The sequence below is a fragment of the Octopus bimaculoides genome, chromosome 7 (assembly GCF_001194135.2).
Source record: "Octopus bimaculoides isolate UCB-OBI-ISO-001 chromosome 7, ASM119413v2, whole genome shotgun sequence".
NCBI classification, from domain to species: Eukaryota; Metazoa; Mollusca; class Cephalopoda; order Octopoda; family Octopodidae; genus Octopus; species Octopus bimaculoides.
Window position 1 is genome coordinate 4,984,005 of NC_068987.1, and position 19,847 is coordinate 5,003,851.

The 19,847-nt window shown below is 36.9% G+C and overlaps 1 protein-coding gene across 1 annotated transcript in view; it reads right to left on the bottom strand.

Moving 5' to 3' along the window:
• LOC106882474 (formin-binding protein 4) overlaps window positions 1-18,022 on the bottom strand; it is a 365,705-nt gene extending 347,683 nt beyond the window's left edge. Inside the window, exons 1-11 of the mRNA XM_052969175.1 lie at window positions 17,817-18,022; window positions 9,803-9,892; window positions 8,803-8,862; window positions 7,259-7,354; window positions 6,685-7,064; window positions 5,887-6,112; window positions 5,079-5,283; window positions 3,975-4,659; window positions 2,552-2,750; window positions 1,719-1,814; window positions 632-697 (exon numbers count right to left, since the gene is read on the bottom strand). Coding sequence (XP_052825135.1) covers window positions 632-697; window positions 1,719-1,814; window positions 2,552-2,750; window positions 3,975-4,659; window positions 5,079-5,283; window positions 5,887-6,112; window positions 6,685-7,064; window positions 7,259-7,354; window positions 8,803-8,862; window positions 9,803-9,878 — 2,089 coding nt within the window. The 5' untranslated portion in view covers window positions 9,879-9,892; window positions 17,817-18,022. The remainder of the gene's footprint in view (window positions 1-631; window positions 698-1,718; window positions 1,815-2,551; window positions 2,751-3,974; window positions 4,660-5,078; window positions 5,284-5,886; window positions 6,113-6,684; window positions 7,065-7,258; window positions 7,355-8,802; window positions 8,863-9,802; window positions 9,893-17,816) is intronic.
• Between the last annotated feature and the right edge of the window lie 1,825 nt (window positions 18,023-19,847).

Here is a 19,847-nt window from a genome sequence, read left to right on the forward strand (position 1 = left end):
GGGGGGGGGGGTCTTATCACATACATGAAAACTTGCATTCAATATATCATCATCATCATCATTTAACTTCCGCTTTCCATGCTGGCAAGGGTTGAACAGTTTGACTGGGTGCTGACAACGACCACGCTCGAATGGTGCTTTTTACGCACCACCTGTATGAGGGCCAGTCAGCCATATTTTTATGAATATTAATAAGAATTGTACAAAAACATTGTTAAAATATTTTGTGTACTGCAGAAGTATAAGCAATTTGTTTCACATAAATTTAAAACATAAAAATCTTATATGGACCCTTCAGGGTCATATGGACCCTTCAGGGTCATATGGACCCTGCTCGAGAAGCACTGATTTAGATTGTCGTTTTGATCTCTTCCTTCTATCAGGTACCCCAAGATGCAATATGAAAATCTAAAATCTCAAAAGTCTCAGGGCCAGACCAAAATCACAAACACACATGTAAGGTACCAGAGGGTTGAAGGAATCTCTGCACACACTAACATCTACAAACAGACATAACACACGTCTGCCTGATCACTGTTAATCTGGACTAAGCAACAACGACTAATTCACAAATTAAAGTACAGTGTAATCTCATCTAAACATATTCCTTATTTTTATGGAGAAATTTTTACCTTTAGCTTTTCATTGCTCTCCTGACTCTTCGAAGATTCTTCTGAGTGACTCTTGTAATTTAAACCTGGAATAAAACCAAAAGTTAGAGGAATGCAGAAAATAACACGAAAGTTTAAAACTAATCGTTTCTTAAACCAAATGAAAATATATATATATTTTTTGTTTTTGTTTTTGCTTTATCCATGAATATTTTTGCTATGAAAAAAGGAATAGAACAAATGGAGCTCAACACAATAGCAGTAAAGCTTGCTCTTATGTATATGATCAAATGAATAAGCATTTTAACCTCACAGCAAACAACCTAAAATTTTTCACATTAAAATGGATTAAGGATTAAGTTACAAATATCACTACTAAAGACACTGGCATTTGAGGTTAGGAGTTCAAATTATACCACAAGTCTTATATTTCGTTTTTGAGCAAAGCATATTACTCCATTCCTTATTTTCCACTGAATGTCCCTTTCACCTCCTCTTTTGTAACAACCCCACATTTTGCCAATGCAGCTCTTACCCCTTTACCTCTGTCCATCTCCCACTATTCCCACCCTTGTGTATTTCTAACTTCATCCCTTGTCCTGTGCATCTCTCTTGCACACCATCCTCTCTTATTTCACATCTTCACTACCTTCTCTCTTTCCCATTTGGAGTTACCATGCATCTCTCCTCAACAAGGTATCTGTACACTTCTCATCACCAGGCACAAAGCAACATCCCTCAATACTTTCAGCCCATCCTCAGCTGAGGGTGGGTGGGTCTTGTCTTGGGAGTTACTTAGTAACCTCATTTGTGTTAGTACCATGTAAACAGCACCGAGTGCACTCTGGAGAATGGATAGTATTAGGAAGGGTACCCAGTCATAGAAACCACACCAAAGCTGACATTGGGGCCTGATGCAGCTCTGCAACTTGCTAAACCCTGTCAAACCATCTAACCCATGCCAGCATGGAAAACAGATGTCAAATGATGATGATCTGTTTTATCCAAACCACCCCCATACCTATGTTTTTATGAAAACTCATTCAAAATGATTTAGCTTTATGAAACAATCAAATTAATTAAATAAATAAATAAATAACCACTGACTTTTGCTTGACTTTGATCGAGATTCTTTTTTCGACTGATGATCTTTGTGGGAAGATCGCTTCTTACTGCTTTCAGATCTTTTAGAACTGGAACTTTCTAGAGTGGAGGAAATGGAAAGTTTTAGAATTGGACAACCAAAACCCTAAGTTACAACAGTTGAAATCATTCTCTCATGAAGTTTGTCTTCATATCCCAGAAAAAACATTTTTTTTTCTTTTACCCTTTAACAATTAAATATTACTTCATTACTAATGGATGTTAAATGATGATGATAATATATATCACAGTATATTGATTCAGACCATTGAATGTTGTTGCATGCTGCTGGTCACAGTGCACTTCCTTGCATTGTTGAAGTTTTTGAAAGATGCCACATTGCTGCCTAAGCAGGCAGGCCAACATTCCCTCTGAACAGAATGCCAGCCTGTCACATGGTTAGCCATTCACAGCTGAGTGGACTGGAGCTACATGAAATGAAATGTTCTGCTCAACAACACGATGCACTGTCAGTCTACGAGCCAAAACCACAATGTTGTCATCACAGACACAACACCCTAACCACTAAACCAAGTGCCTACACACACAGTCTTAATTTTGCATATCACACAACAATGACCGGTATAGCTCTATGTGATTTGAGGTAAAGACGTCCAGTTTTACCTTCAAAGCAACATAAAGATTTCAATTCAGCAGGTCATCTGTAAGCTTTGCAGCATAAGCAAACATTGAACCTGAATCAAAACATGTTGACCTATCATATCTAAGCTGGTATAAAATAAACAAAACCATTTTTAAGAAAATAAAGAATACAATAAACCAAATATGGCACCTACCTTTCTTTTCTTTTGTTCTTTTCGATGCATGTTTATGAGTTTTACTTTTCTTGGGAGGTTTTGACATACAATAATCTTCATCAGAACTGTTCCTGCTCGCTGTTCTTCCACTGTCTGATTCCTTGTGTTTTCTTTTCACGTGGTGCCGATCAGATACCTCACATTGTTTCTCCTCCTCTTCCAACCGCCTCAACTCATTCTAATAAGAAATTTTACATACAGTCATATTTTTTTAAACATAGAATAATAATTTCTAAAAACTCAGAAATCACAGAAAAAAACTTATCAAAACAAAATCTCAGTGTTATTTAATGGAAGCTGTTTAGAGGGACACTACATGAATACGTTCTCATCATGCTCCATGTTGGCATGGGCTGGACAGTTTCACAGGATCAAAGAACTACATCAGACTCCCGTGTTTGTTTGGCATGTTTTCTAGGGCTGGACACCCTTCCTAACACCAACAACTTTACAGTGTGTATTGGGTACCATTTTCATGCCAACAACACTAGTGAGATTGCAATGCTTCCACTACTTATTTCAGCACTCAATGACCATTTCAATATAAAGGGATCATAAACTGGCACGATAGTGAGCATATTGAACAAAATTCTTAGCAGTATTTCTTCAGGCTTTCTGTTCAGAATTCAGATGTCGCCAAGGTTGACTTTGCCTTTAAATATAATAGCAACACACCTGTGCTTGTCCCTCTATTGCACTTTAAACCCTCAACACCCAGCACAAAGCCATCTTCATCCCTTGCTAATCAAGGAAGCTTTTGCCTTTTCTTGTCTTGTAAGTTATTTTCACAACCTCACATGATACACAATGTCAAAACGAGGAGCCACAAATACACACACACACATGTGCACGTGTGTGTGTGTGTGTGTGTGTTTGAGAGACAGGCTTCTTTCAGTTTCCATTCACAAGGATTTAGTCAGCTCATGGTTACAGAAGAAGACACCAGCCCAAGATGTGCAATGGGACTGAACCTGCAACCATACAGTTAAGAAGCAGATTTCTTAAACACGTCCACACACTTTGGACAAAACAAAAACAAATGCTAAAATAGGGATTGATCTTGTTTGTGGACATCGATGTGTCGTTAAGAAGCTTCCTTCCCAACCACGTGGTCTAGGGTTCAGTCCCACTGCATGGCATTGTGAGAAAGTGTCTTCTGCTATCACTCTGGGCTGACCAAAGCCTCATGAGTAGATTTGGTAGATGGAAACTGAAAGAAACCCATCTTATGAATATATATATATATATATATATATATATATAAATATATATATACATACATACACACACATACATAAATACCATAAAAATCCATGTAATGTGCGCACCTGTGTAATTTACGCAGGTGATTTTCAAAGGTAGGGAAAAAAAAACCATTTAAAAAAAAAACTCCACCACTTACCACTTTCCTCTCTAGCGCCAATTCCAGTTCCCGGTCAACCTCATCAATATCAATATTGCTCTGCTCAGAATCAGAACCTGGTGATGCTTCTTTGTTATTAGCTACAGTAGTATTAGTATCAGGGTTCAATTCCAATGTGGCTTGCTGTTCTTGTTTGTTGGATGTAGTGTCCTCTCTGTGCATTCGAGCTTTGAATTTCTTTTTGCACATTTCTATGGTTAAATCGGATATGTTCACGGTGGATGCTAGGGATTCAGGATTACTGCTACTAGTACTACTGTTACTACTATTACAGTTGGTATTGTTCGTCGTGTGAGCACCATTTCCATCAACAGCACAGGCAGTTCCTTCTGTATATTTATCTGTTGTCATTTCCAAACTTTCAGCCGCTGGTGATGAGCTAACAGCTGAAGAAATCTTGCTATCAGATTCCATAGTTTCCTCGTTGTTGATGTTTTCTGAATTCCCTGGCGAGCACTGAGGGTTTTCTGTCATATCTGGGGAGGCAGTCTCCTGGACCAACTTGGGTTCGACATCTGTTTCTTCTGAAAGGGTTTTGTCTTTCTTATCACTGACATTATCAGGCTGTAGCTCAGATGACTCTGCACTTTCTGATACTGTTTTTTCTTCTGTCGATATTGCAGAGGACTCAGATTTATCTTGTCCATTTTTCTTCTTCGGGTCACTGAAATAGCAAGACAACATCATGAATAATAATCTACACACACAGGACTGGATTAAGACACAGAGGTCTAAGCATGTAAAAGATTTTGGTGTAATTGAAAATATCCGATAACAGCACTGCCTGTAATTAAGTGATTGTAGTCTACATCCCTCAAAGTGTATGCATACGCTTGTACTCTGAGCAGGCCTATATGTTATAACTGGTTTATATTAAAGAAGAAAGACATTGTGAGTCGGAATCAGAGTCAATATAGTTTTACCAACTCCGACTCCAGCTACCCCTTAATTGTTTCTGACTCCAAATTCTACAGCCCTGCTACAGAGCTATCACAGTTGAGGAGTGGCACCGAAGAGAATTTCATAAAATTAGTAAAGATGAATGTGGATGACTGTCCAAGACAAGATCAAAATATTAACTACCGTTTAGACTTGGTTTTTTTCTTCTTTGGTTTTGTTTTGCCTTCTTTGATTAAGCGGCTGAGAGTTAACTCATACTCCTTGTAAAGGAGGAGGTACTGAGTGAACTCTGGAGGGATTTCCCAAGTCACCTCATTGCTGTTGATATTCCAGTAATAGTAGTGTTGAGTGCTTTCATCATGGCACTGTTGCCATTCACTGACAGGCTCTGGAAAATAGAAAAAAAAAATGCATAGTTTACTTTATTTACATTGGACAGATATGTGTCCTCATCTTGTTGGTTGTTACCACAACGTTTCAGCTGATTTACTCTCTAGCCTTCATCAGGTGCCCTGGTCGAATTTTGAACCCAACCCTGGGTTCTCATTCCTAAGGTATTTTTATGATATTATTATTATCATTCCTTCAAGGCACTGCCTGGAATTGAACTCGGAATCTTAGGTTTAGTAGCACACGCTCTTAACCATCCAATGTAAATTATGTACAGAATTCCTCATCTCTAAAATATAGAACTGTACAGTTTACAATAAAATAATGTCAATAGATTTATAGGTCCCATATTTGATGCCATAAAAGATGCACTGGCATTTTTATGCACCCTAATGTCAGCAGCACATATTCAGGAGAAAAAAGTACAACTTATATGCCATCAAATACAATATGTAGGTATACCGATATGGAACACAGGCACTAAATGATGTGTAGCAGAAATTACAGCTACTATGAACCTGATACATAATGAAATGTGTAACATTGAAAAACTGTCAAGTTTTTAATTGACACAGTAAAATTATTTGTGTTTCATAGTTACCTTCTGGCCACACAACTGGTTCTTCTTCACCGCTACTAGAATCTCCCGAGGATTTATAACTAGCAACAACGGACACAACTTCTCCACTGGCATCGGTGCCTTCCTTTGCATCAGATCCCAGAGACTGGTCATCTTTGGTAGAATCAACAACAGGGTCTACGTTCTTATCTTCAGCATCGGTTTCTTTATTCTTAACTTCAGCATCTTCTCCAAGAGCATCAATTTCCTAAATTTTGAGAGACACAGGAGAAATTACATTATTATTTAAAAAAAATTTATTGTGTATGTCTGCTGCAATAGCAACCATAAATTAATCAAAACTTGGTCAGATTCAGTTCCACAAGAATTTATCAACATAAAGGTGTGGGCATTACTGTGTCGTTAAGAAGCTTTCTTCCCAACCATGTGATCTAGGGTTCAGTTCCACTGCATGGCATTGTGAGAAAGTGTTTTCTGTTATAGCGCTGAGCTGCCAAAACCGTGGGAGTAGATTTGGTAGATGGAAACAAAGAAACTCGTCTTATAAATATAAATATATATATATATATATATATATATACCGTAAAAACCTATGTAATTTGCGCACTTGTGTAATTTACACAGGTGATAAAACAACACTTATGATTCTGCCAATTTGAGGACATGTAGAGACATCTTGCTAAAGAGAAGATACAAGGCTACCCGAAATTACATAAGAATGGGTGGAAGTAGCCTGGAAGATGAGATAAGATGGCAGTGGTGCCAGAGCAAACCCATGTTATTGTATTATTAAAAACTACATATTAAAACAGAACTTACAGCAAGGAAAGAAGCAACTTGAGAATCAATATCTGAACTCTTTGATACACTCTCTGGTGTTTCAGTGGAGCCAGGAACTGTTTTTGAATCCGCAGATGTGGTAGAATTTTCCTTCAGAGGGACATTTGCTTTCTGGGATTGTGTTGTCGATGTAGTTACCATTTCTGTAGTCACATTACTTGAAGTACTTAGAGACGGGGAGGTCTCTTTTTGGAAAGCAATAAACTCCCGATTGTACGAAGGTGCAGCAGTTTCTTTCTGATAAGCATTGAATTCCCGGCGAAAGATATCTGATGGAGTCTCTACTTTGGTTCCAACTATTCCAAGCATTTCAGCATGAAGATTATCTTTCGCGTCATTCCCAGAATTGACATCATCTCCTAAAAAAGAATATTTACAGAATATTTTTACTTATGGTATAAAAGGAAAAATGAATATTGTAATGCAGTTAATTTGGGGTTCCTCTTCCTTCATTGTTATACACTATAATGGGTTCCAAAGATATTTTTTCAGATTTGAACATTTACATCTTTTTGTGTCTAGGGACCTAGTTGCAGAAAAAAAAAAAACTTACCATTTCGGTTTAAGGTAGAATCATTTTCACCTTTGTCTGATTCTTCCTCAGACTCCGAGTCAGAACCAGTATAATCACAGACAAGTGAAAGACTACCTGCAAAAGATGAAGATGCATAGATATTTATTTCACCAAAAATCATAAAAAGATGCGGCACAGGATTTTGTCAGTTTCAAAGAGACAAAAATATTTTGACAAATTAAATTTAAATATTGAAGTGAATCTAACGGTTTTTGCATGTTTTTAAATGGCTTATAAACACCTTCCATGCTGCAACTGGTTTTGTTTCAGCACACATTCTCAGATCAAGTCACTTGCTATGCAAGTAACATAAAAACATTTTATTGAAACAAATATATTACTACTAATTATTTATGTTGATATATTCAGTTTATTGTATGCGTGTAGGACATATAACCTCTGAGTATGTGTGCACCTGTAGCATTTATAAACTTATAACAAAGTGACAACTTCAGAAAAAAACATGCTTCCTCTCTCAGCTGAGATGGCATTGTCTTGCGCGCTTGTGTTTGCAAGAAGAAAAAGCACAGGTGCTGATGCCATGTAAAAAGCACCTAGTACCTGCTGTAAAGTGGTTGGTGTCAGGAACAGCGTCCAGCCATAGAAACCATGCCTGGTGCAACCCTCTGGCTTGCCAGCTCCCGTCAAACTGTCCAGCCAATGCCAGCTTGGAAAACAGACATGAAATGATGATGACAATCACACACACACACACAATGGCCATTTCCTTGTTGAGTAAGGCCATCACTAGAAACATTTCTGAATTGCGCTTATGTCCGAGCAGCACAGGTGTGACTTTTCAGCCAGCAAGTGACCTACACTTTTTGGCACAGCAGATGTAACATACATGATTGCTCCCAACAACAGGAGTCACTCACTGATCATCAAGGACTTTCACATGTCATCAGCCCCCCCCTCCCCCAGCTGATAGGCAAACCATGCCACATTCACGTCATTCTGCTGTGTATGACACAATCTAAGTCAGCTCTGTACATGGCTTCTTTTTTTATCACACACACACACACACACACACACACACTATTAACCCTTTGGCATTCAGATTTCTGTCAAATGTCATGCTCATTTATTTGTATTGATAAAAATTAGTCATGCATAACTTTGTAGCTTTGAGATTTCAATGTGATTGTTTATTTTTAGAATGATATTGTTAGGTAAACGTGGGGATAATCCTGCTAGATTGTTTTAGCCGGACATGGACAGTTTAAATGCTAAAGAGCTAATATCTACATATATTTGTGGATATGTACGCACACATCAAATTATTTTGAAAAACAGTAACTAAAATGCAACAGTCTTTTTAATAAGACAGTGGCCTAGTGACAACTGTATTAGAAGTTAATACAACTGACATAAGTATTATTTCAATTTCTTATAGATTTTATACATATTGAACTGCATATTTTCACATAGTATGTCCTGTTCTGAAATTATCTATGTAGTCTTAGCCTTTAGATAAGGAAAATAAACATGAAATTGCCAAAAAAACAAACTACGGCACTTACTTTTAACAACATTTTTGCTTTCAATAAATATATCATCAGGTCGATAACAACCTGTTTGAGCTGCAACAAGAAAATAAGAGCAATAAAATATTTAAAAAGACAACAAAGCACTACGTAACTTGTATTCCTATTAAGAGGACAAGCAAATCATATAAACGAGGTCAGTACATCTCTTCATTTGCTTTCATTCATTAAGTGTCATCTGCTCTCAGAAGGTTGAATATCAAGGACCTCCATTTGGGCTTTTCTGTCATTCTTACACATTGCCCGTATGATAGTGTAGTCCAGTCCTTCATATTATCAAACCAGTTCGTTCTAAGTGTTTGTCATTTATCTTTCCTTCCAGTAACAGTCTTTTGTATAACTTGTGCTCTTACTATGTGACCAAGAGCTGGGAGTACTGATCATTTTATATTTATTAGTTGTAGTGTGTATTAGCTCCACGTGACAAGCACCCGTGCCAGCGCCGCATGGCAACCACCTGTGCTGACACCGCACGGAACCACCAGTGCCGACACCGCACAGAACCACCAGTGCCGACGCCGCACGGCAACCACCTGTGTGAGGAAGTGCCACTCCCTTACTGTGATGTCAGCATGGAAAACAGATGTTAAACAATGCTGATGATGTCAGAGCCAAAAGGTTTGCCATTGATGGGAACAGACCAGTGCTCCACAACCTTTTTACCCTTGCGGTACACTTATATTCTTTTCAAAACTCAGCAGCATACCTGAACTAAAAATATAACTAAATATATAGGGAAAAAAATTACATTCAGGTTACACTGTGGCACATCTAGCATCATCTCGTGGCACACCAGTTATGGAGCACTGAAATAGAACACACTGCAGCATGCTTCCAGAATTCAGGACATATCTCCAAATAGGGAAGTAGATTAAAAACCAAAGAATAAGAATAAGATGACATTGTTATTGCCATCTTAACTGTTCCAAAATCTTCATCTCAGCTCTCCTTAAATTACAAAACAAAATCAACTTACTTAAATAGCTTGTTTTTGGAGCATTATCCAATTGAATTAGTTGCCTTCGGCGACCAGGCATTCCACGACGACCCATGTTTTCAAAATTTTCTGAAACAAAACATAAAATTTTAGAAACTTTGAAAGGCAGGCAATAAATTGTTTTTAATAGCGGAACTTTTTAAATCAAATACTTAAATGCTGTCATTTATAGCTTTATCTACTGAGTTCCACTGTTTAAAATGATCTAAGACAACAGATACATTTTTCTTTATGTTTTGCTAATCAGGCAAAGTAGCTAGCTCTAAAATCGCTATATGAGATACAAGTAGTAACAATACTAGACAGTAATGTCTTTGTTTTTTTGTCACACTAATATGGCTGTTCTATAAAGAATTAGGTTACTACATTTTTACCCCAAGAAAACATCTTTCCCAGCTGGTTAACGACACACAACCTGTGTCCAATACATTGTGAGTAAGGGAGCGAATCACTCCTCCTCCAGCTTGGCAAGACCAGTAGGCCATCGTTTCTGGGCCTTTAACCCTTCATTGGTACTGGACCCCTGCCTGCTAGAGATGGCAGTCAATCGCTCCTACTCACATTATATCAATAGAGAAGTGGCAGACAATCACTGGTCTCATAACAAGTGAAATAGTTCTAAAACCTCGAAAAGAGATACAAGTAGTAAAACTAACACCCACAACTCATACATTAGAGAGCAACTTTCCATCAAAAGTTTAACTCTTTAAGCATGGAGACTTCTCTCGCAAATGTAATGCTCATTATTCCCATTGTTTTGAATTAACGAGGCATAATCTCATAGCTTCAAGAATCTGATGATACAAATGTTCATTTTTAGAATGGCAATGTAAGGTAAGTGCAAGAAGCCAGATCTGGCAGATGTAGACATAAAACGGGTAGAATATACGCCTGGATACGGCTGGTTTAAATGCTAGAGTTTCATCAAAATTCATTGCATTCCTTAATATAATTTCTTTGCCCATACCTGCATGGGTTAGAAAGAATTTACTGAAGCATCTTTCCTACTAATGGATGCTCTTCCTGTCATCAACCCTCAACCATTTCCAACCAAATAAGATCATATTTTACCATAACCAGACACAGAAGATTGGATAATAAGAATCTCTCTTGTATATAACAATGATACTCATTTACAACCGTCAAGCCATTTCTAGACCACACACACATACGTGATAGGCTTCTTTCAGTTTCTATCTACCAAATCAACTCTCAAGGCTTTGGTCAGTAAAAAGCTGCAATAGAAGACACTTGCTGAAGGTGCAACACAGTGGGACTGAACCCAAGACCACATGATTGGAATCAAGCCTCTAAACGACTCAGTCAAGCCTATGCCTATAACTAAATATATATTAATATAGGACTAATAATCACATACATGTATTTTGTGCTGATTTATATAATTTTCCCATACAGTCATTGTTAACTGTAACCACCAGATGTTTAAGTACAGTTCTCTTTACAAATGCTGTTATCAACAAAAGAAAGTATACATGGTCCCGACAGTAGTGAGTTTGAATAGGATCAATTCTGTTAAATATTTCAGTTATTACGCTCATATGCTCTTTCTACGGATTTTAACAGAATTCCTTGATATGTTCTATTGTGTGTTGTGTAAGAACCCTATAAAGCACAAAGGATTTTTCACACAAAATAGGTTAACATGAGAAAACAAAAAATACTTCAGAACAAACTAGCATAATAAGGAAGTCATGAAAGAAACATATTCTGCTGGGTTTTTAAAATTTTTTTATTGTTTTGCTCCACAGCCACCTCAAGGCAACCTCTGCTGTCTTTGATGCCAAGAATGCTGGAAGCTCTGCAGAGGAATTGGCTTGCAAACCCTCTGCATCCCATCTCGTTAATTGTAATTACTCATTTCAACAAGGAAGAAGAAAACTTCATGTTGCAGCCATCACCTTCTAGTACATTTTGAAGTGTTTTTACTTCCTGCTTGTGAAGAGCTACACTATTCAGTGGGGAGGGTGAATACTTGTGTCTGAGGAATGTTACTACAGCTGGATGTCCTTCCTAACGCCAAACACTGCGAGTGTAGTGGATGCTATTTATGTGCCACCAGCACAGAAACCAGTTAGGTGGCCCTGGCATCAATCATGTTTGGATAGTGCTTTATATGTGCCACCAGCACGAGAGCCAGTCAGTGGGGGCACTGGCATCGATCACGTTTGAATAGTGCTTTTTACATGCCACCAGCACGGGAGCCAGTCAGGTGAAATTGCAATAAACGTTTTAACTATGCAAAGATTTTTTTAAATTAATCCTCATTAAAAGGGATTTAGGATAGATTATTATGAAATCTAACAATTTTTTTTTTTTTATATTTACTTGTGTCATTGGACTGTGGCCACGCTGGAGCACCACCTTGGAGGTGGTTTAGATGACCAAGATATTTTTTAAGTCTAGTACACATACTTATATCTATATACATTTATAAATATGCACTTTCTCTCCATAACTATAAGAAATCAACTTTCACAAATATAAATATCTTTAATACATAAGACTGCTGAGGAGCCACAGATTAGTCATTCAATGAGCTAGAACGAGCAAATTTGCCTCCAGCCATACTGTACTATCTGTAAAAAAAAAAAAAAAAAAAAAAGGATAGGCTGGACAATGCAATAATACATATACAAAAAGGCAGGATGGTCATAAATGAAATATCTCTGATCATTCATCTGACCAATGAGGACTGCTATGGGCTAAACAACAACAACAAAACAAAGATATGATGAGAAAATAATATATACTATCCAATCACCGAGATTAAGATTTACAATGGGATTATTATGGTGTTGTGGTATATACTACAATATGCAATGAATTGATTATAAAAAGTCATTTCAGAAAGAAAATCAATAACTAGCCGAAGGAAAAGATATACTGTTTTAATCAATGGATAATAAAATGTTAACGAATTAGCTGAATAATTTTAGACTTAGTTTTTACAGTCTGTTTTATTGCAGTTATCATCATCATCATTTAAGATCTGTTTTCCAAACTGGTATGGGTTGGACAGTTGGACCAGAACTAGAAAGTTTCTCCAGAACTAGGAGAAATACACCATGTTCCAATCGTCTGTTTTGGCATGGTTTCTACAGTTGGGTGCCTGGGTGTGTACTGGGTGCTTTTTACATGGCATCGATACAGGTGCTTTTATGAAAGAGAAATTACAATAATGTGCTGAAAGCATTTGTCAGTTAAATGCTTTTGATAACAAGTTAATCTGCATCTGGTGTTACAATATTACAGATTATTAACAACCTGTGGAGGCACAATGGCCCAATGGTTAGGGCAGCGGATTTGCAGCCATAGGATCGTGGTTTCAATTTCCAGACCGGGCGCTGTGAGTGTTTATTGAGCAAAAACACCTAAAGCTCTACGAGGCTCCGGCAGGGGATGGTGGCGAACCCTGCTGTACTCTTCCACCACAACTTTCTCTCACTCTTACTTCCTGTTTCTGTTGTGCCTGTAATTCAAAGGGTCAGCCTTGTCACACTCTGTCACGCTGAATATCCCTGAGAACTACGTTAAGGGTACACGTGTCTGTGGAGTGCTCAGCCACTTGCATGTTAATTTCACGAGCAGACTGTTCCGTTGATTGGATCAACTGGAACCCTCGACGTCGTAAGCAACAGAGTGCCAACAACAAAAATAAACCTAAGTGCTCAAATCATTGCACATAATGTGCTGAATTGGTGTATAGTAATAATGAAGCGACACTTTCTTTGTAACTGCTACATCATTATCGTTTAATATCAACTTTTCAATGCTTGCATGGGTCAGACAGAATTTGAGGAGACAGATCATCTATGGCTGGATGCCCTTCCTGTTGCCAACCAAGGTAATATTTTCTCATTGACACATTCTTCACAGAAGACTGGAAACAAACACCACCACTAGTACGATGATCATTCACAACCATCACATATCAGGACAAAGGTACACACATGGGTGTGTGTGTGTGTGTGTGTGTGTATATATCGTTCATCATCATCGTTTAACATCCAGTTTCTATGCTGGCATGGGTTGGACAGTTTGACTGAAAACTGGTAAGCTGGGGGTTGCATCTGTTTCCAATCTGATTTGGCAAGATTTCTACAGCTGGATGCCAACCACTCAGAGTGTAGTGGGTACTTTTTATGTGCCACCAACACAGGTGCCATTCACCTGACACTGGCGCCGGCCACAACTACAGTCTCACTTGACAGGTCAACACAAACACAGTTTATCGCCAATGGTCTTGGTCACCTGTCACTGCCTCCATGTGGCCCAATGCTCAAATGGTGCTTTTTATGTGCCATCGGCATAGGTGCCAGTTGTGATTTCATTTGGTTCAACAGGTCTTCACAAGCACAGCATATCGCCCAACAATTGAAAGGTGCTTTTACTGGATTGGTTACACGACACTAGCATAGCCCCCACTCCACTTCGGTAATGAATGGAATTCTTTAAGTTGTGCCTTTCCACTTATGAATCCACTTCCAAGGCTTTGGTCAGACAAGAACGGCAGAAGATACTTGCTCAAGGTGCTGTGCAGTGGAACTGAACCCAAGACCTCATGTTTGGGAAGCAAACTACACAGCCACATCTGCATATCATGCTTAGGATAAAACTAATGACTTCTAACAGACACAAAGCCAGAAATTTGTGAAGCTGGGGGTGAGGGTAGTTGGTTAAATTGGCTCCTGTGTTTGACTAGCACCTTATCAACCTGGGAGGGGATAAAAAACAATGTTGACCTTGGCAGGATTTGAACTCAGAACATAAAGAGGTGAGACAAATACTGCAAATATCACTAACAAGTTTGCCAATTCACGGTTTTTGGCTTAGTTAATAATAAATGAAGAAATTTGAGAAGATATTGTTACAGTAGAAATATGAAACTGCTGCTATGAATAAACACCATTTCACACAGGAAATGCACACACACACACACACACATATCTATATCAGTTATTTATGTAACTTGTGAAGACAAAAAGGGCCACAGCTTGCAACGTTATTAAAACATTTCTTGTCAAACTTATTATCTAAACAGTGTCAAAACTGATGCTAATTAATACTGACTTTGCTGAAGTGTAGTTTTAACCCTTTTGTTACTATATCTCTGTGGAAATACACTGCCTTTGTTTTAATTAATGTTGAAAATAATGAAGAATTTTGTAGAATAACAGTCATTAATGAAGCTGGGGGAAGGGGTAAGGCAGCAAGCTGGTAGAAATAAGCTTGCTAGGTAAAGTTCAAAATTTTTTTGCTATTATTTATTCACCATTACACATGTTTCATTTGCTAATAGCAATTACAAAATTGTACATATTTATCCAATATGTACAATTTTATGATTCCTATTAGCAAATGAAACAAGTGTAATGGTGAATAAATATTACCAAAAAATTTTCCAGATTCCCGTTTTGTTATTTATTAATTCTGCAAACAATATTTCCAGAACTTTCAACTCTAATCCGTACCTCACATCAAAACAACAACGAAAGCAACTACATAGCGAATTGTAATACTGGAATAAGCAGATGTGCTCGAAGCGGACACAGCTTGGATCCCCCCCCCTATCTACATAACACACACACACACACACGCAGAAAAACGGGCTTCCACACAGTTTCCGTGTACCAAACTCGCTCATAAAACATCGGTCGGCCCGAGGCTACAGAAGGCCCCCCCCCCCCAGCTGCTGGACGGACGGACGGACAAACATACACACAATTATTGGCAAGAAGACCTATACCCCAAGAAGTTTCTATACCCCTTAAGAGAGACTTATTGGTACTACTAAAGCAGCACGGTCCCGAACGCGCAATCGCGCTAGCTAGTCGTGAGTGGTCGATCCTAGCCCTGACTCTGTCCCTAACCCTAAACACGTATTCATTTGCACACGCGGGTTAGGGATAGGGTTAGGGATAGGGACAGGGCTAGGATCGACCACTCACGACTAGCTAGCGCGGACGCGCGACTGCGCGCTCGGGACCGTGCTGCTTTAGTAGTACCGACTTATTTTGATATACACTATATTAAACCTCCGAATATGTATCATTTGTCCACTACAAAAAAAAAAAAAAAAAAAAAAAAAAAAAAACCGCTCCTTGTCGAATTATTGGTCTATGAAAAATGTTCGTCTTGGTAAATTACTTTGCCACATAAATATTCACACGTAGCCATTAATGTGAAGTGAAAATAAAAATACAAAAAAAGCTCTCACGCCATCGTTTGGAATGGAAAGAGTTAATAAAGAATATTTTAGGAAGAATAAGTAAAGGTTTAAATAAAAACAAATGATAAATTAACCGATTTATTAAATAATTCAATATTACACATATCAAATCACATAAATGCCAGACTATTTAGTAGTAACGGCTTGCTTAAATTATTGACAGTACATCGGTTGTTAGTTAATCTTGTAGTCCACCATGACAGACAGGGGGAGGGCATTCATAGAATGATTTGTAAATAAAGAATCACAAAATAAAATACTTCCAGGAATGAGTAAAGAATAATGAGACTGAAATACATTTTTTTTTTAAGAACATAGAAATGCCCGATCCTTTTTAAGTTTTCATTTGTCACGATCAGAAACTCACTCAACCTTCATGTTTGGCATACATGAATGAAGATGTAAGGAATGCAAAGACTTGGCATTATTTTGTTATTGAGTTCAAATACTGCCGAGGAGAACTTTCATCCTTTCAGGGGTTAATAAAAATAAAGTACCAACATGTGAAAGTACTAGATTTGCCCCATGTCCTCTCGAAATTCTTGGCTTTGGGCCAAAATAAGAATAATTTCATTATTTCGAGAAAGAAGAAAAAAAAAAACATTGAACCAAATAATGCTGAAATTTATAACACATCCCTTTTAAGATACGCTTATTTCAAATATGTTGAGGTTTTACCTATATGAAAAAAACAAAATATTTGAAATAAGACATATGGCAGGAAGAAGGAATACAAATATTTTATTGTAAAATAATGATTGGTTTCTTAATCATATTCCTGTCCATGTATAATGACTCACGAAGAACGAATCTAATAATTGACCAGGCGGAATTTGAACTTAGGTATCAAATTATGGTAAATAATGCTCTTATGTATTAGGTACAAAAAAATAAAAGGATTTTTGAAGTTCATGCAATTTTCTTTTTCTTTCTAGAAGTAGAACAAACAACGTGGAAATGATTAATAAAGAAAGAAGATAGGTTAATGTCTAAAGATAATATCAGAATCCGGTCGACAAAATCAATAAGACCGAGATTTATCCAACGGGGATGGATTTAATCAGGAATTTCAGGCGACATAAGCCACAGATGACCGGATTTTCTGTTTCTTATTAGTGGTTTGTTGTGTTCTGTAGCGAATTTTCATTCACACACACACACAAACATAGGTGAAGTATTTCATTTAGCTTATATTAAATAATTATAAATAATTTTACCTTACGTGAAATAAACCTTTATTTTCACCTAAGGTAAAACGATTTAAAATACTACACCTGCTTTTTGTCTTTTAATTAAAAAAATATATATATTGTTTTAATATTACTGAGCATTTCCACTCATATATATGTGTGTGTATATATGTGTATATGTGTGTGTGTGTGTATATAGATATGTGTGTGTGTATATATATATGTGTGTATATATATATATATATATATACTAATATATACTTTTGTTATTTACACCACCTGTCCTCGTCTGTTGTTATTATTTGTATATTCTCCCATATATATATATATATATATATATATATATATATATATATATATATATATATATATATATATATATATGTGTTAGAAGAAATGTAGCATTCTACGTGCCAAAAAAACAACATAGACCGGTAAGTAAAGTATTTAATCCAGCGTCCTGGAACGAGTATCTCCAACCATTCCACACTTCCATGAAAAATAAAAACCCATTAACAAACAGAAAAAAATAATCCAAGTTTGGTTTACTTACAGTTCCTCCTCTATGTAACTTCACAATATAATATATATATATATATATATATATACAGATGGAAATTATTCTTTAGGGGGTTCTTCTATTGTTATTTTGTATTCATAAAAAAAAAACAATAATATCGTTTTAAAAGATTAAATGACATTAATAATGGCCAAATATACCGGAAGAATGTTTACACACGCCATTATGGCTTTACTCCTGACACCTATACAAGTCTTCATTTGATTGGTCGAAATAGAGGACATATGAACAAATCAAATTTATTATAACATCTGAACATGAATAGATTTCGGTTCATATTAACATTAACCCTTGTTTTTGTCCTTTTTCATAATTCGTTCTTTTCTTTTATTTTGTTTCTTTCTTCATACCTCCATTTTATAATTTTAGTTCCCCGATTGTGTTTGTCCCCTTCTTTGTTTAGCCCCTGGTCGGTAATAAAGAGATCCCTTGTTCTTGTCCTTTTTCGTGACTTAGCAGATATTTTGCCAGAGAATCAATCCTGTAGTGTTCTATATTTCTCCCTGATCATACAGAAACGAATAATGCTAGGGATACAACTAAAACGAATAACTGTTTTCTCCTTTTATATATTCCAAGTTAAATTCATGCTTTCAGTGCTTTATCCTTTTATTTCTACAAGTATCCCTGGAATAGGTTCTAGTGATGTACTGGAATCAATTCAATTGATTATAATGATGTAACATTTATGATAAACAGAACAAGTGTGTGAGTGTACATATGCGAAGAATTCAGATGCTCCTATTACTCTTCTTACCTGAATATTAGCATTGAAATCTCTCTCAATCCCCGAAGTTGTGAGTGATTTGGTAGATGGAAACTGAAAGAAGCCCATTGAATGTATATGCATGTATGTATGCACACGTGTGTGTGTGTTTGTGTGTTACTTTCTCCTCACCTTACCTTGATGCCATGTAATAGTTGTAAGTGAATGTCGCTGTTAGGCAAGCCTTTCTTCCTTACTTGGAAACAGGTAAGAATTGGCATCAGGAAGGGCATCTGGTTGTCGAAAATCCACTTCAGCAGATTCCATACAACCCATGCAAGCATGGAAAAGCAGCCATTAAAAGACAGTAATGATGAGAAACAATGGTGTCAATTTGCAGATTTAGGAATCACACCAGTCTTAGAAGAACCTGGACAATCATATTCTTTACTATTTTTCGCTGTGATTAGAAAAGGAAAATGAATATAAAATAAATCCAATAAGAAACAATGTGATATGTATTAACTATTCTTTGGTAAGGCATATGGCTCAGTGGTTAGAGCGTTGAGCTCACAATCATGAAGTAGTGAGTTCAATTCCTGGACCAGCATGTGTTTTGTGTTCTTGAGCTGTATAAATGAGTTGCAACATCACTGGTACCAAGCTGTATTGGCCTTTGCCTTTCCCTTGGATAACATTGGTGGCATGGAGTGGGGAGGCTGGTATCCATGGGCAACTGCTGGTCTTACAGAAACAATCTTGCCCAGCCTTGTGCCTCAGATGGGAATTTTCTTGGTGCAATCCCATGGTCAGTCATGACCGAAGGGGTCTTTTACCTTACTTTGGTAAATTGGCAAATGGCTAAATAGCTTGCAATAATGTGGATATAATTTGATCATTTTGATTGTCTAAATCATTTTCCAAGATAACATATGTTAGCTTAAAAATTTAAATATCTGCATGATTGTAGAAGGAATTACTTTATAGCTGAATAATTTGTTCTGATGTGAATCATTCAACCATTCACCTATGAATGAGGTGTGACTCTGGCTTACTTCTTTCATTTTTTAACTTAAATTACCTGTGAAAAATAAAGTACAAAGCCATGAAAGTTTTGAGCTTATTAGCTGATTTCACAAATACATTTTATCTTTCTAAATTTACAAATACTTCGACACCGGTAATCTAAATTTATGTATCCTTCATTATCTAATATTATGTTAATCCCAATTTCTATGATTTAATCCTCTTTAAAATCAGTTACAGTTGATGAATCTCAAAATTATTGTAATAACCCT